The following is a 22,938-nucleotide window of genomic DNA, read 5'->3' on the forward strand; positions in this document are numbered from 1 at the left end:
AATCTTTTGAAAGCTTCTATAGATAAGTTGAAAAGCATTTGAAAGCTTTTAGACTGTTCTAAAAGCTTCTAGGCTGTTTTGTAAGCTTTTGCAAGACATTTTGGAGCTTCTATAGTGTTTTGGAATGTTTTTACATTTTTTTAGACTACTTCAGAAGCATTTGGAAATTTGTAAATTGATACTTACCCATTATGCAACATATAATCGTTATGTTTTTGTCTGTTAAAACTCTTCAATATCTCATCATAGCTATTGCAATTGTAAATTAACCTGAAAATTTTTAAGTTTTGTTACCACCAAAATGTCATAATCTTTTAAAAGATAAAAAATTTTATCACTTTCTTATTTAAAGGTTTTTTGATATCTTTAAAAATAACGGAGATATGAACAGTTAAAGTGGGAACTGAAGTTAACTCTGTAAATATCTCCTTTAAATGACAATTTATGGCAAAAGTGCTCCAATGCAATCTTGTAGAGGACAAAATTTCCTTCAGCTTTATTTTCTAATGGTCTTTTAATATCTTTAAAAATAACGGAGATATGACCAGTTGACTTTACAACTCTGAATGATTCTAGAGGCTTCTGGCAATTTTAACATTTTTGAAGTTTTGAACGGCCTCCAAGTTAAAATTTTGTTTTGAAAAAGTTTACGTTCTTTTCTGCACGACAATTTCCTCCGGCTGTGACGTCATCCCAACTTTGTTTGATTTTTAGTATACTTTTTGCCAATTTTTGCAAATTGTTTTTTTTATATTTTTAGACAGGGTTATATGCAGCCTATGGCAAAACACACCACAAAATGGCCAACTCAAATTGAAAAACGTAAAAATATAGAATTTAAGAGTGTTATTTCTCTATCCATGAAGGGCCAGTATAGTCTATGTGGCGCCACCTATGCACACTTTCAGCAAGTCGTAAATATACTAATATAACGATTTCTATTTTGACTCTATTGGCAACAGATACAACTAGAAACATTAAAAATACAGTCAGTTAGATTTTGTCCGTTTTGTCTACTTATTAATTGTCATAGTTATTTTTTAATTGCGGTAATTCTTATTATTGTCTATAATAATAATTTGTTTAACTGTACTACAGAATAAAAACACAACTATAACAGTAATTTAACAGCCAAAGTGCAATAAGTCCTTTTTAGTTCCTGTCCTGTCCTGTTTGTGTACACTTCCACAGGAATAATATGGTTTTGTTTGTCCTCCACTCTCTATACAAGATGGAGAACAAACAAAACTTAGGGGCTTACTAATCACGTGACTACCCTATTCTGGTACATTGTAGTGTCACGTGATTGAAGTGCGTTCTAGTTTAGTTTTGAAAGGTTAGGTTAGAATCAGGGCAATCATCTGTTTACTGTTTAGTTATTATTTAAAACTTTGATTTGGAATAGTCTAATAAATGAATAAAATACATAATTTACCATAATTTTAATAGGTTCAAAGTCATAAACTGTAATTCTGCGTAAGTAATGAAAAATCCTGTATTTTCTGAGCATGGAGCCCCCAATAAAACCGCATGAGTCTGATTGCTGTAATTCAGGGTGCAACCCTTGCATATTGGACGTTTATGAGGAACAATTAAAGAAATTCTACAGCAATAATAAAACCCTGCATCAACCAAAGGCCAATTGTCTCTCATTGACTTCATTCAGTCCTTTTAAACTCATCAACATTGAGCCGCACACCAAAGACTGCAACTTGTACACTTTTGAGTATATTCAATCATCTGATCTTAATGAGTGTAGGACAGTTGTGTACCAGCCTGGTCAATACCTAATTTTAAAAGCTCAATGGCAAGGAAAAACTGTACAAAGGGCTTACACTCCTTTGTACATTGAAAATCAGCCTGAGAACCAGTTTACAGTTGTAGTTAAACTGTACAAAACTGGTGAAATGTCGCAGTACTTTCGTACCATAACCCCAGGAGTGGATACATTATGGAGAGGTCCTTATGGAGATTATAAAGTCAACTACAGCTTGAACAGTTTATTTTTTATAGCTCAAGGTACTGGAATTGCACCATTTTACACTATAATCTGTGATTTAGTTAAAAATGAGGACTGTTTCACATTCTTGAAACTGTTTTACTGTTGTGCAGTTGATAACTGTTTGCTTCGCAACAAACTCTATAAACTACAACAGTACTGGAACTTTCAATATGAGCTGTTTATAGCACACTTGTGTGAGAATAATTTTGTAGAAAAATATGAGGAAAAAGTGCATTGTAGGCGATTAGACCAAACAGACTTGGATGGTATTGTCAAGAACTGCATCAAAGAGCAATCAGCAATTTTGATTTGTGGTAGTGACAGTTTTAGCCAAAATTTGAAGTTGTTATTGTTAAAATGTCAGGTGCCAGACACCCTTATAACTGTATTTTAAGTTAAATTATTTAGAAAAAATATACAAGGTGTTTTTTATTGTTTACAAAATGTTAATCTAATAACTGTCATTTTTCTTTAGAAATGACAGGACTGACCTTTTTTGACAGGTGCTAGTTTGGTTAGTATGACAGCTAGAAATTTCGTTTTAACGTCAAAATGTAGCCACTATCTTTGATTTACTTTTGCCTGAATACAATTTTTTTTTTCAAAAATCACACTTAAAAAAAGTGAAACAGAAAATTACATTAACATTTATTAACTATTATTTTAGATGCCAAAAATGGAAGAATATTTTATGTTCTGTGGGAAATCGTAGACTTCAGACCTCTAACTTGAAATGTTCTTGAGATATTGAGCAAAAAATGTGAGTCAACTTTGACGCCCTCTAGCGGGTAAACGGGGCAACTTAGCCGTGCTCGCTCAACGTCACGTGATAGCCCCATTTATTAGCTTTCTTTTGTTATACGGTGGTTTTATACAGGGTGTTTCAAATAAGCGAGTTATGGACGATTTTCTGGAAAAATGCACGGAAATTTAGTCTAAATTAGGATTTTTTTGAGCCCACTATACTAACGGCGACCATTTGAATTTTGCTTAATCAAAGTCACGTTTTTAACTAATTTCAACCTGGGGAACACAAATCTGACGTCCATTTTGCTCTAACTGGCACCGTTTCGGAGATGACCTTGAAATTATGTCAATTTTGACACTTTCTAAGGCGTGGCACCTTTGCAAAATGACATTTTGACAAATGACACTTTACGTCGTTTTTGTATTATTAACCTAAAGGTATTTAGGCAGTCGAGGTTAATTTTGAAAATAAAAAATTTTCTGAAAAAATCAGAAGGTCTCACTCTTGAAAATTCTTGACAATTCTAGTTTTTAATTTTTCAAGGTCAAACGGTGCATGGTACCGAAAAAGTGTATGGAAAAAAAAAATTGCACCACATCGAGGTGCATTTGTGGAAAAAATTTCAGACCTCTAACCTGAAACGTTGATGAGATATTGAGCAAAACCTGCAAAAAACGAGAGTCAACTTTGACGTCCTCTAGCGTCTAAACGGGGCAACTTAGGCGTGCCCGCTTAACGTCACGTGATAGCCCCATTCATTAGCTTTCTTTTGTTATACGGTGGTTTTATACAGGGTGTTTCAAATAAGCGAGTTATGGACGATTTTCTGGAAAAGTGCACCAAAATTTCGCTCAAATTGGGAATTTCTGCTTTCAAGGGGGGTTGTCAAAGGAAGGCTGCTAGAGCAAAAACAATTGAATAACGATACAAACATTTTACATCAAGTAGGCCTAGAATTTGACGTAGATTCCAAAAATCTAATAAAAATTGGTCATCCCATCTGAAAAATTATAAATTTGATTTGTTGCTCAAATTTGGGACACCCTGTATACTAATGGATTATTTAGGAATAAAGTAGAAGCAAATATCTACAAGATTCATATTTGGTAATTTTTTGATAAAACGAAAATTAAACAACTTACGAGGATGTAAAAAATTCAATGAATCACCCTGTAAACTACTCCATTGTATTGTCAACAACTCGGTTATTTTGACAATTACAGGGTGGTTCATTATACCAATTTGTATTTTCACCTAAAACGTCGAATAACCGAGTCATTTACTGTTAAAACTGAATTGTTTTCTGTAAAGTTTGAATTTGATAGTTCTCACTTTGACAGCCCATAACTCCGTTATTTTGACAGTTACAGGGTGGTTCAATATACCAATTTGTAGCCCTTGAAATTCTCTTTTGACCACTCTGTTTAGTATTTTCACCTAAAACGTCGAATAACTGAGTCATTTACTGTTGAAACTGAGTTGTTTTCTGTAAAGTTTGAATTTGATAGTTCTCACTTTGACAGCCCATAACTCCGTTATTTTGACAGTTACAGGGTGGTTCATTCGACCAATTTGTAGCCCTTGAAATTCTCTTTTGACCATTCTGTTTAGTATTTTTACCTAAAACGTCAAATAACTGAGTCATTTACTGTTGAAACTGAGTTGTTTTCTGTAAAGTTTGAATTTGATAGTTCTCACTTTGACAGCCCATAACTCCGTTATTTTGACAGTTACAGGGTGGTTCAATATACCAATTTGTAGCCCTTGAAAATCTCTTTTGACCACTCTGTTTAGTATTTTCACCTAAAACGTCGAATAACCGAGTCATTTACTGTTAAAACCGAGTTGTTTTCTATAAAGTTTGAATTTGATAGTTCTTACTTTGACAGCCCATAACTCCGTTATTTTGACAGTTACAGGGTGGTTCAATATACCAATTTGTAGCCCTTGAAATTGTCTTTTGGCCACCCTGTATAGCTTATATAGTAGAAATATCACGCTACCGAAAGACTGAAGCATTTCATGGCATGGAGATCAGGAAAAATTATCTCCAAAAAAATTCTTGTTTTTGGAGAAAAACCTCTAATCTGGCAACTTTCAATTGTATGTTGTATAACCTTTACTACACCATTTACACATGTAGTTTAGAAAATATCACTTGGATTTTAAAAATATAAGTTGGATTTCAGAATCTATAACTTGTATTTCATTATCGTAAATTTGGTTTTGGAAAACGTAAGTTGTATTTCAGATTCGTCACTTGTATTTCAGAAAAGGTCACTTGTATTTTAGAACGCGTTATTTCAATTTCAGATTTTTTTGTGTTTCTATGTGGTTATTAGTTTATTGTTTTTTTTTTAATATCCCTTTAAGCAAAAAACGCGTCCATCGGGAGTATTAATAAAATAAAATATACAGGGTGTCCCATAACTATATGACAATCTCTCGGGGCATACAGGGGAGGTCAAAATAATACGATTTGTTCATATAATTAATTTTTTTTAAAAGTCACTCCTAAGGGAAATATCGAGCCCCAAAGAACTGCCTTCCAATTAACGTTTTTGGCCGTAACTTTTGAAACACTTTATATATTGTAATGATTATTGGGTTTAATGTTTTATCGAAAGAGACCTTCTATTTGACATGAAAACCAGGTATCTTTTTTTTGCTCCGTTTAATGGCGTTACCAACTAGGGTATTTGCCAGCTCAATACGAAAAGAGAGCCAGATAGTCGACCTCAAAGCTCCTGGTTCTCTAGAGCTTTCTGATTAGTAGCTTCTAGTGCTGTGAATTTTCTGCGTTTCTGTGGTGTTCTTCAGGTGGTTCTTGGCTTACTTTCTTCTTTCACTTCTTGGCTAATGGTATTATCCCAAAAAACCACACAGGAAGGACTTCACAACTACTCTAAACACATAGAGACATCTCTATTAAAAGTCCAGGTACCGGAAAAAGTTTTTATCTACAACAAAACGAAAACACAAATTTTCCCAACAACACACGTCACAATTTAATTTTATTGATATTGAGAAATTTATTGATAATATCAATGATCTCTGCATTTGGCTTTCCTAAAACAACTTCAATATTTAAAGGTGCAGTAACACCCACTTTGATTAACTGACTATAAACATTGAAATCATCTATTTGATTAATGGGACACTCAAAAAAGATATGGTTTAAATCTTCAATCTGTCCACAATCACAAAAAGGATCATCCTTAACTTTAATTTTAAATAAATGAAGTTTTGTACAACAATGACCAGTGCGCATACGAATAATCGTGGTAATTTGCCTTCGGTTTTTGTACGGAATTTTATCGAACCAACGAATTTGAGAGAAATGATTCTGAATACCTCTGTAAAACGATCCTTTATTCCCTATAATCTGTAACCATTCTTTTTTATGCTGCTCTATGATATTATTTTTCACAATATTAAATATATCGTTTGAGCTTACAAACACCTTCTTTGGAATGTTAAAACCCCTCCCAATGTTTGCCAGAGTATCCGCTATTTCGTTACCCTGGATCCCGGCATGTCCCGGTGTCCATGCCAAAGAAATATCATATCCCATTTCACAGGCCAACAATAAAAGCCTTCTTGTTCTGAGCGTCATGATGTCAGAACTAGCACTAATTCGAGATTTACCAATTTTCTGAACCGCACTCCAGGAGTCTGAAAATATTATTGTCTTTTTGATTTTCCTTTTTAATATTATGATAACCGCTTCGTGAATTGCTGCTATTTCCGCATTACATATCGTTAATTCCTTCGGTAGTTTAGAAGAGAATTTAACTTTAACTTTTGGAATATATACTCCAAAACCTACTTGCCCATCCTTTCTCGATGCATCTGTGTAAACAAAGTGGTGTGTATCATTGAATCTATCTGTTACTAATAAAAAGTGTTGTTTAACATCCGAATCTTTTTTATTTATATTCAAATCAATTATTTTCACCTGATCTAATTGTTTATAATAATCAATATTAAAGCAAGGTAGTGTCTCATTATAAAATACTTTCTGGCGAAATGGTAAAAAAGGCTCCAAAGCCTGTACAAACAAGGGTGACTTATTCAACATGTTAGGACGTTGTAAGAAACGATCTCTTAATTTACAAATAATTTCCATCAATGGATTTTGTTTTAAAGAGAAGATTTTTGATACAAATTTTGAAGCCAAAATTTGTCTCCTATATTTTAGTGAGATTTCCCCACTCTCCGCCATTAGAGCACAGATCGGTGTAGATTTCATACATCCTAAGCAGAGCCTTAGCGCTCCAAATTGAACTCTATCCATTTTCTCCACCAAACGTTTTGGCAGCTTGTTATACAAGATAGAACCAAAATCCAAGTGCGATCTTATCAAAGCTTTATAGACCACCAACATACTTTTGGGGTCAGCGCCCCACCATATTCTGGTAAAGATTTTGAGAGTGTTCAACGCCGTCAAAGCTTTATTAACCATACTATTAATATGTAAATCCCACTTTAAATTTAGCTGTAAAGATATTCCCAAATACTGTACATTTTCTCTGTAGTCAATCTCCTGTCCTCCAATTTTAATTTTGATTGGTTGTTCCCTTCTTCTACCTTTTACAAACCACATTGCTTCACATTTTTGCGGTGATAAAGACAACTCCTTGTCTTCCAATTTCTCCTCCAATGCCGCTATGTAGTTGTTCATTCTTTGAACCATTTCATTATAATTATTGCCTTTAATAAACACCACCAAATCATCTGCATAACCTGACATAATGATGCCATCCTTATTCTCAAACAGATCCCTTATATAAATGTTAAACAGAACCAGGTATCTCGTCTTCGAAAGGCTGGAACTAACTGGACCTAAGACAGAATTTGCTTAAACTTTGACAGCTGTCATTATTTTCAGCTGCAAACGCCATTATGGATACTCTTAACATTTTTATCGAAAAATTGTAAATTTCGATAAAATAACTGGTTTTCGAAATAAATCGATTTTTCATTGAACTGCTTAGACCACAATGTTATTAAAAATATTCGTTAAACTATTTACTTTTTTTTATTAACTTTTTTTGCTCCACTTTAATTTTCCAAATTACAAATAACCATGTCTAAAATACAACTGCTCTTTTCTATACTACAAGTGACTAATCTGAAATACAAATTGCAATTTCAAAAATCAAAGTTATTATTCTAAAATTGAAAGTACCTTTTCTGAAATACAAATGATATTTTTCAGATACATCTTATGATTTCTAAAATTCAACTGACGCTTTCTAAACTACATGTGTAAATGGTGTAGATGGGGTCCTCAAAGCAAGAAACTCACAAATAATGCAAACATTTAGTAGTTTTGTAATTATATTACACATTTAATACTTATTTACACACTTATCACAGATCCTTAACTTAGGGTAACTTAGAATGAACTTTACACCATAAAATAAATAAAAAAAAAAGTCAAATCAAATAAAGCAGACTTAAAACTCGGTCGGTGCTTCCAATACCGCTTTAACAGCCCCAACTAGCGGAAACTTGCGTGCATTTGGCGCACCCCCCATTTTGCACTCGCCCTTAAAATCGTCAGCGTTCAGACAATAAACCATGGCGCCCCCAAAATGGTTGCTTTTAATAAATTCCGCCTTGAACGTCAAACTTTCGTGGTCGTCGAAGGAGATCCATTCGTAGAATTTGGCCGCGTACGGACTGAAACTTTCCATATCGAACACCGGAGTGATATGGTTGGTTTGAAGGAAATTGCATATCAAAGGGTAGGAAGCGAACCCCAAGTTGCCTAAACTCCCATAACCCGAAACTGGCGCGTACAGATTCTGATTGCGCGGATTCAGTAACCTGAAATCGCCCAAAAGATTTATACAGGCTGTCCAAAAAGTCTGGAATAATAATTTTAGTTTTCTCAAAGTTTTGAGATGATCTGAGGTTTGCAAGTATACAGGATCAGTCATAAAGTATATCAACTTTATTAATTCAAACCTAACACCCTGAATATTAATGCAGATTTTAACGAGTACTTATAAAGACCAATTCAACGATTTACAGGATTACAACCTATCAAAAATACAAAAAATGACAGTTTGGGTAAAAAGTGCATTTTTGCCAAACAAGGAGGTTTCCAATGCACACCAAATGGTGTTAATACTGTTCTCGCGGAGTGAGTTTACCTTACCTAAGGCTACGTCATTTATAATCATATGAATCAAATCAAGTTTTCGTCAACAAACCTGTTGTGTTCATATTATAGATAAGGGCGTGTCTAAAGCTTCGTCACGTTTAAAATTTTGCGTGTATTGTCAGTCCGAAAGTAGAGATCTTTGCACTAAAACAACCTTATACCAAAGCAAATCAAAAATATCTTGACCGAAATAACATTTTTTATTTAAGTCTCCGTTTGGATCATAGAATTCCATCTAGATTTGAAACCTAATTTATTTACCAAAATTCGCAGAGATGTATCACCAATATGTAGTATTTCTTTAACTTTAAGCTCTTGATTTAGGTTCTGGATGGTTACATGTTTCTCTAAAATAAATACAACAAATTAAAAATTCAATAAGACATTCTGAGTGATGCTGTAGTATCTCATATCTCATTTTCAGGTTGCAATCCACTTATTTTATTTTAAACCCGCTGGAAAACATTTTAGACGCTTATTTTATTTTTTCTATGACTCTATTATTAATATGTTCTGAAAAATGAAAAATCTATAATGCAACCCAAAAATCTCAGTCTCTGGAAACAATGAAATGTTAATAGATGTTTCTTACAAAAGTAGATATACAGGGTGGTCCAGTTTTAAGTGTCAATAATTCACCATTTGATAGCTAATCAAAAAATAAGTTGACTTGCATTATGTCATTTTTCTGAAAAACGTTTCCTAAGGAAGATACAGTCCTCCAAATTTAAATTTAAAAAATCGTTTTGTAGTTTAAAACTGAACATCCAAGACTTGTGAAAGTCCAAATTTGTACTGAATAGTCTAAAAACTTTTTTACTACTAGGAATGGTCTTATGATTCGCTTTCTTAGACTGCCATCCTGGTTGAGTGTCTGAAACTGGCATTCAAAAACTAAAAAAAGTCCGGAAATCAAGACAAAGATTGTATTGTGCATGAAACTCATTTTTTACTACTAAAAATAATATAAAAGTTGACTTTTAATGCTAGAACTGACTTTACTAGGACTAAAGAGAGTCCAAAAGTATATTTTCAAGACTTTAATTGGTGTACAACTGAATTTTCTGGACTGGACACCAAGTCTAGAAGTAAATTAAATTTTCGGACTATTTTATTTCTAAAAATTAGTTCTCAAGACTTTTATTGTAGCATTTGGTACCAACATTTTTTACTTTTATTACTGAAGAAACTTGACTTTTGGAAATAGTCTTAAACTCGATTTTTCATTCTTAAAAAGCACTAAAAACAGTCTGAATTTCTCAGAGATGCTACAATTTATTGCACCTATGAGTGTAGAAGTCAATTTAATAGTGAAGAAGCTTGAAATAACATTTTCAAGACTATGGTCAGTGGACAAACTGGCTTTTAGGCCTGATAAGTCAAAAACTTTGTAAAGATAGTCTTGAAACTCGATTTGAGGCACTGAAAACAGCCTTAAAACACTAAAAACGATTCTAGTTTATTAAGAAATACCCGAATTTTTAGCACTCAGGTGTCTAGAAGTCGAAATAATAGTGACAAAGCTTGGAATGCTATTTTAAGTCTATGAAAAATGTAAAAATTGTTTTTTAAGTTTGCTATGTCAATAACTTGGTGAAGATAGTCTTAAAACTCGATTTTCCAAGCTGAAAGCAATTTTGAAGCACTAAAAATAGTCCAGAATTCGAAGAAAATGAAAAGCAAAGTAAAAAGCACGAAAAGTTCGTTTTCAAGACAATTTTCATGAATCTAATGTGAATGTCCTGCATCTAAGACTATTTTCAAGACTAAAATATTGAAATTTGTCTTCAAATTATGAAAACTTACTTCAAATGCAAATTTTAAGCTTCTGATGTCACTTTTCATTAGTTCAGTCACATTTTGGGGTTCAAGTCAATTTTTAAGGTTTAAATGTATGAATTTGTAGTAACAAATACTTGAAAAAGTAGTGTTTATGTCTACAAGTCAATTTTTAGTATTAAAGTCTCTCGATTTGCATGAAAACTGGTTACAAACACAACTTTTAAGCTTCTGAAATTTTTATCTTTTCTAATTCAATTTTCAAAAGTAAAGTCTTTTAGTTTGTCTGGAAACTATGAAAACTGGCTACAATAATATTTTTTAAACTTCTTAAGTGAATTTTCCGTTTCCAACACGATTTTTAAGTTGGGTTGGGTTAGTTTTGGGTCTTCGACCGTAATAACGTGTAATAAAGTGCTTGTTCCAAATTTGATCAATATTGCTCCAACGGTCTGACAGTTATGACAAAAAACCGATTTTTTAAACAGAAATTTGAAAGATCGTATTTTCCTTACGAAGCACTTTTCAAGAAAATGACATAATGAATGTCAACTTATTTTTTAATTGGCTATGGATTGGTGAATTATTGACATTTAAAACTGGACCACCCTGTATTTTACTATTATTAACATACTATCGTTGTACATATCATATAATGTACTTCGAACATCCATTTTAATGCTTTCAGATAAATCAGTGGTCTTGGCCCGTTGATAACGTCTCGATTTACGTTTTCTAGGTGAGGAAATCATAAGATTACTTGCTTGCTTTTTCCGAATCGAATAAACAGTTTTGCGGGAAATTTTCAAAGCAGCTGCAACCTTCTAGTATCAAAAAAAATACATCAGTAAGAATATGTAAGGTCTTAAAATGTCTTATTTTCTTCCTGAACGAATGATAAAGCTTCTAAAGGTCCTGCATTGGTTTTTTCCAATTCAAAATATTCACAAAGGTTAAGAATTAACTGCTGGACTTGTCTGTGGAGAATTTTTCCAGGCATTTTCTAAATAAATACTGTAATAGTAATATTAAATAAAAACCAATAGACACTCCCACTTTTTTTTCAAAACCAGTTAGTAATTGTGCCAATTTTGGTTAGATCGTGACAGCCGATATAAAAAAAATATACAAATAATATTATGAAAGTACTTACAGAATGTTAAAAGCGTAGAAATAATAGCTCTTAAATAAACTGTGGTGGTGTGGTAAATAGAAAAGTTTATAAATGATTAACAACACAAAAAAACGGAAAAGAATTAATAGTAAACAAATCAAATAAATTTCGATGGTTTTCAAACTGACAATGACTGAAATAGAAGCGTTAATCAGTAAATGTTTTTTTTTTGGAAGACATTCATTTAGATATTTACCCTTTCTGAAAGTTAACAATAGACAAGGATGCAGTCAATAATGCATGTCTACTTCTATATCATAAGGGGATGACGCACGGGTAAATCCAGTCCGCGAGAACAGTATTTATACCAGAGGACCTTAAATTAGGTGAAATAAGTACAAAAAAGCACTTTAAAGGCGTATTAACAAAAAAATGATTAAAAACAGTTTTTAATTCTGAATTTACAAGGTTGCTGCTACTTTTTACTACAAATGGCAACGTCGTAGCAATGGTTACCTAAACACACACAAATTTTCAAAATAATCATAAAGTATAGTTGGATTTTTACCTTTTGAGAATGACGTCATCTTTTTACATCTTTGTTTCTCGCATATCAAACATATGAAATAAACAATTTTAGCAAAAAAGGCACGTTATTAATTTTGTCATCCTGTCAAACTAAAAATGTTGACATTTACTGTCACTTTGATATAAACAAATATCAAAGGTATAAAAACGCTGCGCTACAATGAGCAAGCCCAAATGCTAATTCTAAATGTGCTGCTTTTTTGGAGTACGAAAAGAAACGAACGAAAGATGTCATCCCAATTGATTATTCCAATGTGTCTTATAGAGCATCACAGGCTTTGAAAGTGAGTACTGCCCTATGCCGAATGAAAAAGGCTGGAATTTCAGCTGATGACTCCTATTTTACCAACATTTCTAAGAAAATGTCGGTCAGTAAAACCAAAATAACCGCTTTTATGAAAAACAAAGTACTTCAAGTTAGTAAAGTTGCTATGTCAAATTTCTATTTTTGCTTTATTGTGCAAAGTACAATAACACAACACAAAATCAATGAACATTAATAATATATTATGTTATTAGGAGTAGAAGTGATCTTTAAGTGAGTGAAGCACACCTATTCACTGAATGAATGATGATTAAACTGAAACTCTCATGATCATGTGATTTTCAAGGCACTTGATCATCAGTCACTTCCGAACGCACTAATTTTTTAAAGCATTTGTAGGTTAAAATTTGTGATCTAATTAAAGACATGCGTGTTTTTTGACCTGCTTGACGTCATTCTCAAAGGGTAAAATTCTGACTTATACCAGCCACTATTGGACGCCCTGGTATAATTTGTTATTTACCTGAAAGTGTGTCCATAAGTAGGCAACCCAATATTCATTTTGGCCTTGTCCATTCCCAACGAATTCCAGTAGTAACTGGAATAGTTGATGTTTAAAGTTGCCAAATAGTATTTTTCGTTCAAATTTGGATACAATGGGGAGTTGATCCCAGTAAACGGAGTCGCTCCCGTATAATAGTGAAAGTCGTACGACATTAAATTGACGAAATCGACGTAGTCATTCATGTAGGACACGTCATAGGAAGTGTCAATTATTTGGGTAGTGGCCGCCACCGCCACTGTTAGTAAGAAACTGTATTTAGGCTGCCTGAAATTTAAAAAAAATACACAAAATTGTCCACCATGTATCGGAAATCAATAGTTAGTTAGTCTTCTTTATTTCTAATTATGGTCACAATACATTTCCTGTAACTACAAAAAACATACATGAAAACACAAAAAGAAACAGCCATTTTAGCGTCATTTTAAGATGAGCGTACACCTAATAGTCTCTTACATAATCCCTGATACAATATGACTCTAAATTAATTAACATCTGTTTTACCTTTCTTTTAAAAAGTTTCTCATTTCTTTCTAATTTTAAATCATTTTGTAATGTATTAAAAAGCTTCAAACAGGCATAATATGGATTTTTTTCGGTTATAGTTAATCTGTGTATCGGATAATTTACATTTACGCTTCGAGTGTTATAACTATGATGTACCTCCAGATCAAACATACTTTTGTTTTTGAAAAAGAGAACTATACATTCATAAATATATAGTCCCCACACCGTCAGAATGCCATTAGCTTTGAAAACCCCCCTGCAGCTCTCCCTGTATCCCATTTTCTTGACTATTCTAAGTGCTCGTGTTTGTAAAACTTTTTTCCATTAAGCTATTAGAACCCCAAAATATTATCCCATACTTGAGCACAGATTCAAAGTTTGCGTAATATAGGATTTTTAATGTTCTAACATTCATGTATTTCGCAGTGACTTGTATGCTTTAGCAAACTGAACTAAGCTTTTTGTTTAACTCTAAAATATGATTTGACCAGTTTAGGAATTCATCCAAGTGAATTCCAAGAAATTTGGTATGTTCTACGAGCTCTGTATTTGATTGTCCAAAAGTTAGTGTTCCAGGTTTTTCAATTTTGAATTGTTTTGTTCTAAAGAGTAGAACCTTTGAACCAATATTTGAAAAATTCTACTGAACTTGTTCTAGTTACCTTAAAATTGTCTTTCTCACTTCAGACAGTAACTGAGTGAAATGCATCCGTTGATACGGATCGTCGTAGACTTGTTCCCCTGGAAATTCCCAGTCCAAATCGACTCCATCTATACCGTAGTCTTTAACGTAAGTTAAAATCGACTTTATAAAGCTAGAAAAAGCTTTGAACTTTCAATTTTTTACTGAATTTTTACTGAAATACGTACGTTTTTCTGTTGGTGTGATCGCGTACCATTTGGGGAAACCCATCGTCATTTCCAGCCCCCCCAATGGAAAGCAATACCTTTAATTCTTTATTAATTTCCTTCAACTTTGTGATTTCCTTCAAATAATCTGAGAACAAGAAATGTTCCAGTTAATGGAGTTCAAGGATATCTAAAGATGGAAAATTCTCAAAAATTATTTTTTTTGAGAAAATGCCAAGGGAATTTAAGGAATTATAGAAGAACTTGAGAGGATAATAAAGAATGCACATCAAAAGCAACAATTCAGGTGATGGACTATTTGGAAATTATGTTTCTTTGCGGAATTACACTGGAAGTTGTGTTTGCAGCTCCATGGAGCCAAATTTGACAGATGGGATGTTAGGGAACAGTTTGATACTTTGTTTGCGTCACGTGACAGCTGTCATAACTGTCACAATTCATTCACCAGTCACTTGAAAGAAAAAAATGCCAAATAGATGTATTTCTTTGAGGAATTACATGGGAAGTTGTATTTACAGCTCCATGGAGCCAAATTTGACAGATGGGATGTTAGGGAACAGTTTGATACTTTGTTTTCGTCACGTGACAGCTGTCATTACTGTCACAACTCACTCACTAGTCACCAGAAAGTATAAAATGCCAAATAGATGTATTTCTTTGAGGAATTACACTGAAAGTTGTATTTACAGCTCCAGGGAGCCAAATTTGACAGATGGGATGTTTAGTAACAATTTAATACTTTGTTTGCGTCACGTGACAGCTGTCATAACTGTCACAATTCACTCACCAGTCATTTGGAAAAATAAAATACCAAATAGATGTGTCCCTTTGAGGAATTACACTGGAAGCTGTATTTACAGCTCCATGGAGCCAAATTTGACAGTTGGGACGTTAAGGAACAGTTTGATACTTTGTTTTCGTCACGTGACAGCTGTCATTACTGTCACAACTCACTCACTAGTCACCAGAAAGTATAAAATGCCAAATAGATGTATTTCTTTGAGGAATTACACTGAAAGTTGTATTTACAGCTCCAGGGAGCCAAATTTGACAGATGGGATGTTTAGTAACAATTTAATACTTTGTTTGCGTCACGTGACAGCTGTCATAACTGTCACAACTCACTCACTAATCACCGAAAAGTATAAAATGCCAAATAGATGTGTTTCTTTGAAAAATTGCACTTTAAAGCTCCATGGAGCCAAATTTGACAGTTGTGGCAGGAAACTGTGTTACTTAGGTCACTTAACGTCACAACTGTCAAATTTTGCTCCATAGAACTACAAATGCAATATACAGTGTGATTTATCCGATTGTGGTGGGATTTATCAAAGTTGCGCGAAAATTTGACATTTTACAGTTTCACAGCACAGTTTAATGAGTTTTGACAAATGTCATAGCTAGATCAGTTTGTCAAAGTGGTCCACGTTTTTGCAACCGCACAAATCCACAAATTACAAGCTTTTTGAGGTTGCCAACCAAAATGACTGAATCAAAGGGTCCTGCTTTTGGCAACATTAATTTGAATGTATTTTCAAGCTTTTCCATGTTGAAAAAGTTTTGCTTTTTGAAGGTTTGGTGTGAGTTTAAAATGCCAAAAACAGTGCAAAATTCCATGGCCTGAATTGTTGCAAAGTCATCTTTTAATGTTATTTTTGGAATCTATATGAAATTTTAAGCAAACCACCACCGTAAAGCAAAAATTGGCATTACTCATAAGCTAAATCCAAAACAAAAATAAAAAAAAATAAAAATTTCTGAAAATTAGAAAAGAACAGAGAATAAGCACTTTAAAAAGGAAGGATTTAACACTAAAAATAGTATCAATTTTTTATTGTGTCTGTCAAAAGTTTCAATTTAAAAACTTACCCAAATGAGTATCATCAAGGTAAATACTGTGATTCACCACTCTGCCAAAGGCAACATTCAAATGAGTGCACAAACTAGGGTCAATTTCACTGATTTGCATGGACCTTTCATTGGCTGGGAAATTGTAGTAGCAAACCAGTCTAAACTTGCCAGGAGACTGTTCAGTATTGTGCATTGGTACATGCCTCAAGTGTTCTGTATAGTTGTCTGAATAACCCTGACTGTAAATTAGGGCCCTGTGTTGTTCTCTTTTTGTTGTTTCTACATATTACATATGAAATTAGTTTTTTTCATAAATTACTTAAGTCACAAAAACAACAAATGTAATCAATTTTTGTATGTGTCAGTTATACTCACCAACAGAAGCAAATATTGATGCCGACTTGGGATAAATCAACCTTTCATAAATACCAAATAGAATCATATAAGTGGCACAGAATACTGTTACAGGTAGAACAAGGCATCCAACCATAAGAGCAGTTTTCTTGTCGATATGCCAGGGAGTTCTGCACATTTAAATAAGTAAACAGCACTGCATACATGTTGCAGTTACATTAGTTACCTGTTTCGATCTCTCTGAAGCAACATGTAGTGGTTGTAATCCTCGGCAAACATTGTGAATTGTCTTATCTAAGGTTTATTAACTGGAGTGGTTTTTTTTTTTCAATATTTGTTAATCAAACATGTTAAAAGTGGACAATAAATGTCATGTTGTGGTTATTACAGTGTGAAAATCAGATTTTACCATAAATCTGGGAAAAGAAAGTAAATTTATAATAATATTCACACAAAACAATAATGTAAACAAAAAATAACCTACAAAACATTTGACATTTACTGACAAAAGTGTGGTTATAGTAAACGGTTAGCTAAATGTGTTAGGCGTGACGTCAGTATGGATGCCCGTTTAAGACTATACGGTTACACAGTACAGTTGTTGCTGTTTAGTTTAGATAGTAAAGAAATTACAGCTACATAGCCATAATTGCCTGCTTATTATAACGAATCCCTAAACCCAATCAAAAGCAATTGTAATGTTTTTCAAATAGCTAATCCAGTTTTCTGGACTGTCATCTGTCGGACTTATGTCATCAATTTGTTACTGTCATTTATTTGGAGGTTTGAGCTGTGTTTCTGGAATTTTGCATTCTTGGGGACTGTTTTTTTGTGACTGGATTCTAAATTCCCCTTTAAAATACGGTTTTCACTCAATTTAAACGTTATCACTGAGTTTGTAATATATTTTAGTCCGTTTATTTGCAGGTAAAAATGGTGAGTACTGTGGAAAATCATACTTTCGTTGTCTAGAATCTTTGGCATGTTTGGTCTTTCTGTTTATTTTGAATTTGGTTGAAATATTTGTAGTTTTTTAAGTATCACTGACTTGTTGGAGCCTAAAACTTATTCATGTAACAGCCTGTGACTACATTTACCTTCTACAATTCTAAAATTATAGGTTAACTTACTCGAACTTAGCTCCAGGCATAACTGAACAACAGGAGTTCCAATTGAGAATTATTGACTATATAGTAAGGACGAAATTGTTAGAGAACCATAATTAGACAAATTAATTACATTTCTCTTATGTTTTGAACAATTTTAACTTGATTTCAGAATAGTTAGGTTAGGATTGTGATCACAAAATACATTAATCCAAGAGACCTGCAGTATTTTGAGTAAGTCACAGCATTGTTTGTAATTGGTCAAATAATTATATTATGTGTGTTGGTTTAGTGGTTTAGGTAGTAACAAACTTTGGTAATCCTCAACACTATAAAAATGTTACAAATTACTCAATCATAGCTCTGAGAATTTCATAAAATCATAAAACCTCTGAAAGCCTGAACCAAAACCAAAAGGGTTCTATTTGGCAACCATTCCTGGAGTTGGTGTATTGTTTTTCAGTCTCACACCATCCTCCTGGTGCAGCCAGGGGCCAATCCTGAGACCAGAACCTACTCAGATTATGAATCAGTCAATGACTGTATGGAAGGAGTGTGTCGCATCTATGAGGAACACTTGAAAAGGCGAAATCCTAACACACCCACAATCACTTATGACATATCCCAGTTGTTTGATTTTGTTGATCAGGTAAGTCATTTTTGTATTGTGACAATAGTTTCGAAGAATGCTTGATATTTTTGATCACAATAAGTTTGTTAATACTGCAGACAAATTGTAATTTCTTCCTAAATTGATACTTTCAACTTTTCAGTTATTTTTAGTGGTTTTTCAAATTTGTCATTTTGACCCAACTTCAAAAGTTTCAAATATACTTACACTGCTTATTATCACATAATTTAGTGTACTTAACATTTAGAAATACCTAATTATAACTGTTGTTTGCCTATTTAGAAGCATTAGTGGAAAATTCTACATTATGTCACAATTGATTGTGAACTTAAAATTACTAGAAATTACCTATATTTTCCTGAAAAATGCTACTTAATATACAGTAAGCACATGATCAAAAGGGTATTGTGACATTGTTTAGATCGAAAGGTGACGATTTGACGTAATTGTTATTAGAAAAAAGTGTATGGTTCCAATGGGATTGATGGTCAAAGTTCTTGGAAAAAAATCTATTTTTAGAAATATTTCGATGGATTTTAATGAAACTTGCTGTGGACTTGTCTCTAATGACCATTGTCAGGTATCTTATAGTAATAATAATTATGATAGGTAGTTGGTAGGAAGCAGGTAGGGGGTGACAGAAATAGTCAGTCAATAAAGTTGATAGTTGAAAGCACAACATACTTTTATTAATAGTATTTAGAACATCATTACAACAAATACGTCAAATCGTCACATTTCTTTCTCTCTTTTGATCATGTGCTTACTGGACACCCTGTATGTATTAATATAATTGAGAGGCATTTTTTTAGCTGTCAGATCTGAGCTGTTTAGTATACCAAAAATCCACCAACACGTACGCGCCCTACAGCAAAGATTGGATCAAAGAGAAAATCTACATTTTGCTACGACAGGCCGCCGGTCACACCGATTACGGGTTCCAATGTTAGATTTACTTTGGGTGGGGTTTTCTATTTCAATGTTATTGCATTTTATGTTCATTTCAGATACCATTCACATTAAGAGGTTCGTTTTTCAGCTTTTTTTTATGAAAGTGTAGGAATATTTGCTTTCAGTTTGACCAGGGAATTATTTCATAAGAAACTAATCTGGATTTTAAGTTGGACATGTTTATTTTTAAGGTTTCTTAATAAATATCTAGAAAGTCAAAGAGAATTTTTGTGATATTTTTTCAGGTAGTCATCAAATAGCAAAATATTCTTTTTGCTGTCTAGTATTTCCCTATCAAGAACTTGGTTGATACTCTTCGTCTATTATTCTAACATGAAACTTAAGTTTTTCAAAAGTTTGTGTACTTTATCGTCAGGACCAATAAGTAAGCACGTCGTGAACAAACTATACTAGATTCATAATTTTTAACATAAACAGAGATAAAAGGAAAAACTCATAATCTCAAAGTACAATCTCAACAAAACTTCATATAGAAGTAATAAAACCTAATAGCTGAGTTTTTTCTAAAATTATTATAAAACATCATGTTTTTGGCAAATGTAGTCCAATCACACATAATTCAGACTTCAAAATCGAATTTATTAAAAGTATAAGACAACCTGGAAAGGTGGAAGGAATACATGGGAGAGCTGTTCGAGGCAGAGCAACAGGCGGAAACCATTATCCATGCTGATTCAGGCCCAGAAATAACACTCGATGAAGTATAAGGCACGCAGTAACTAAAAAATAACAAAGCAACCGGACCGGACAATGTTAAGGCGGAAATACTGAAACTTTTGGGAGACACCCAACTTAAACTACTCAATAAAATATATGAAACGGGAGAATTGCCTAGGGACTGGCTGGTTTCCACGTTTATTCCACTTCCTAAGAAAACAAATAGCTACTAAGTATACAGAGAAAGGTCGAATAAAACACGAACAAGGTTCAGTTCGGATTCAGAAGTGGAATGGGAACGCGAGAGGCCCTATTTTCTATACATCAGGTCCTGATACAGAGAGCCAGGGACGTAAACTGCAATGTCTACGCTTGTTTTATCGACTTCGAGAAGGCGTTTGATAGGGTGCAACACCACAAGTTTTTGCGCCTCATAACTAATCTGTATTTACACCAGAGAGCGACTGTGCATATAGACAACGAAACCTTGCATACTGTCACCAACTCTCTTTAACACGTATGCCGAAATACTGTTTAGACAGGCGCTCAGTGAAACAGAGGAATAAGGCATTAAGATCAATGGAGAGACACTCTCATAGCAGGTAGTGGTGAGGGATTATAGGAATTAATACACCGAGTGGTGGAGGCATGTGACATATAATGGAATGAGGCTTAACTGCAAGAAGACGATTCGTATAGTTAGTAAAAACTATGAGGCGCAGTACCACCAGGTCAATAACGAAAGCTTGGAAACAGCAGATACAGTAACGTATTTGGGCTGCAGCCTGAAGGAATCACTCACGGGAGATCAGAGAGCCGCATAGAAAAAGCCAGAACTGTTTTCAACCGCCTGAGAAAGGTCCTATGCACTTGAATATTATTTATTTATTTATTTAGGTACACTTTACAAACACCCTAGGGGGTACTTACAAGTAAAGGAACAGTTGAGCTAAAACAGTAGCTCATAAGGTAACAAAATAGCTTTCAAATCGCTTAAGGTAACAAACAGAATATCTGGTATCACATTAGTAGAGATCAGCTCATTGCACTGTAAAGTCATATCGCTGAGGGGTGAAGCCACAGACCTATTATCAACATAGAAAAGGCTGGGGGATAAAATTCTTAAATTAACTTTAGGAACTTTGAAGTTTATATAATTAATCAGATCACAGCCAGAATATTTAGTGTTATTTACAATGTGGTAGATGAAGAGAACAGCCTGAGTTTTCCTCCTAGCACCAAGAGCAGTCAAGTCAAAAGTGACAAGCATGCTACTGTACGACACTTTAAAAGGATACACATTGTTTTGTTTTACATATAAATAGCGCAAGAACCTTTTTTGAACCTTCTCAATTTCATTGCTATTAGAAAAATCAGCTGGTGACCAAACATTAGAGGCATATTCAAGATGTGGCCTGACCAGTGCAGTATAGAGCTTGATGATTGTATCGATGTTGAAATCTTTGGTATTACGTATGACAAAACCCAGTAATTTAAACGCCTTGTTTATTATATAGTCATAATGGTTATTGAAAGCAAAATTACTTTGAAATTTAACTCCCAAATCCTTGACCTCATTGCATCTTTCCAATTTAGAACCTGCTATATAGTAATCTCCAGTTACCAACGTACGCCTCCTGCTGTATGTGACAATGAAACATTTTTTAATATTCAGTGTCATATTATTGTTATAAAACCATGCAGCGACCTCATCCAAGTCACCCTGGAGAATGCTACAATCAGCATCGTTGCCTATCTGTCTAAAAATCTTAAAGTCGTCAGCAAATAACAAGCCGGTAGAGCCTTGCAGGCAATTCGGTAAGTCATTAATAAAAATCAGAAAAAGTAAAGGCCCCAGGATACTCCCCTGTGGTACCCCAGAAGTTGCAACATAATAATCGGACAATGAGAAGCCCACTTTAACAGTCTGCACACGTCCAAGCAGGTAGGAACTCATGAGCCTCAGCACTCCACCAGAGAACCCCGCCTCCTCAAGCTTACGTAGTAGTACACAGTGATCGACCTTATCAAAAGCCTTTGCACAATCTGTATAGATGACATCTAATTGCTGTTTATCACGCAAGGCATCTGCCACATGCTCAGAAAAAACGCACAGGTTGGTAACTGTTGATCTGTCAGGCAAAAAACCATGTTGATACTTCGACATGTCACAGCGCACATATGAATAGATGAAATTATAGATAATCCTCTCAAATATCTTACTAAGAGAATTTAGTAAGCTGATAGGAGGGAATATTGCTATAAGAACACAGGTCCTAAAGTGTTACGTATTCTCCATGCTTCTATACGGAGTGGAAACCTGGACCTTGACAGATGCTATGTCATGTGGTGCTACCGGATCTCATACACTTACCATGTCACAAATAACACCGTGATCCAACGAATGCATAAGGAATTAGAAATTTTACATAGAGTGAAGGTGAGAAGTATCAACTTATCCAACTAATTTGCAAGAAAAAATAGGTGGCTGAAAAATATTAGACAGTGGACGGTAATGACGACAGAGTACATTTATTCAGGGCGACTGTCGACAGGATTATATGGAGCAACGATGATTGCCAACATCCATAGAGGATAGGCACTGACAGAAGAAGAATAAGGCAACCATCAAAACACTGTGCAGATCTGTGAATAACCCTTTTTTTCATCTTTCTTTACTAAATAGACAATATGAATGCATAGAGGAATGGATTCTGTTGGTGTCGATTTCGATCTTTTGTCATTAACCGTGATTTA

General features: G+C 33.9%; 3 protein-coding genes across 4 annotated transcripts; 2 read left to right on the plus strand and 1 right to left on the minus strand.

Moving 5' to 3' along the window:
• Positions 1 to 1,356: 1,356 nt before the first annotated feature.
• LOC145725921 (NADH-cytochrome b5 reductase-like) lies at positions 1,357 to 2,446 on the plus strand. Of its 2 annotated transcripts, XM_081974845.1 has the most exons (2): positions 1,357 to 1,959; positions 2,014 to 2,446. In XM_081974845.1, the coding sequence occupies exons 1-2, from the start codon at positions 1,509 to 1,511 to the stop codon at positions 2,394 to 2,396; spliced, it is 834 nt and encodes a 277-aa protein (XP_081830971.1). In that variant the 5' UTR covers positions 1,357 to 1,508; the 3' UTR covers positions 2,397 to 2,446. The 2 variants fall into 2 exon arrangements, with proteins under 2 accessions (XP_081830971.1, XP_081830970.1); XM_081974844.1 differs by having other exon boundaries at positions 1,357 to 2,446.
• Positions 2,447 to 8,075: 5,629 nt separating this feature from the next.
• Positions 8,076 to 17,315, minus strand: Cht11 (chitinase-3-like protein). The gene is made up of 7 exons (XM_081974835.1): positions 17,042 to 17,315; positions 16,837 to 16,985; positions 16,480 to 16,740; positions 14,611 to 14,737; positions 14,403 to 14,555; positions 13,195 to 13,500; positions 8,076 to 8,585 (listed from the first exon to the last, which is right to left on the minus strand). Exons 1-7 carry the CDS (start codon positions 17,092 to 17,094, stop codon positions 8,213 to 8,215), a joined length of 1,422 nt encoding a protein of 473 aa, XP_081830961.1. The 5' UTR covers positions 17,095 to 17,315; the 3' UTR covers positions 8,076 to 8,212.
• A 274-nt stretch (positions 17,316 to 17,589) lies between these two features.
• Positions 17,590 to 19,728, plus strand: e(r) (enhancer of rudimentary). The gene is made up of 3 exons (XM_081974850.1): positions 17,590 to 17,751; positions 18,385 to 18,570; positions 19,365 to 19,728. The coding sequence occupies exons 1-3, from the start codon at positions 17,749 to 17,751 to the stop codon at positions 19,500 to 19,502; spliced, it is 327 nt and encodes a 108-aa protein (XP_081830976.1). The 5' UTR covers positions 17,590 to 17,748; the 3' UTR covers positions 19,503 to 19,728.
• The last annotated feature ends 3,210 nt before the right edge of the window (positions 19,729 to 22,938 follow it).

The sequence above is a fragment of the Ips typographus genome, linkage group LG3, assembly GCF_016097725.1.
Source record: "Ips typographus isolate SLU linkage group LG3, UJ_Ityp_2.0, whole genome shotgun sequence".
In the NCBI taxonomy this organism is placed as follows: Eukaryota; Metazoa; Arthropoda; class Insecta; order Coleoptera; family Curculionidae; genus Ips; species Ips typographus.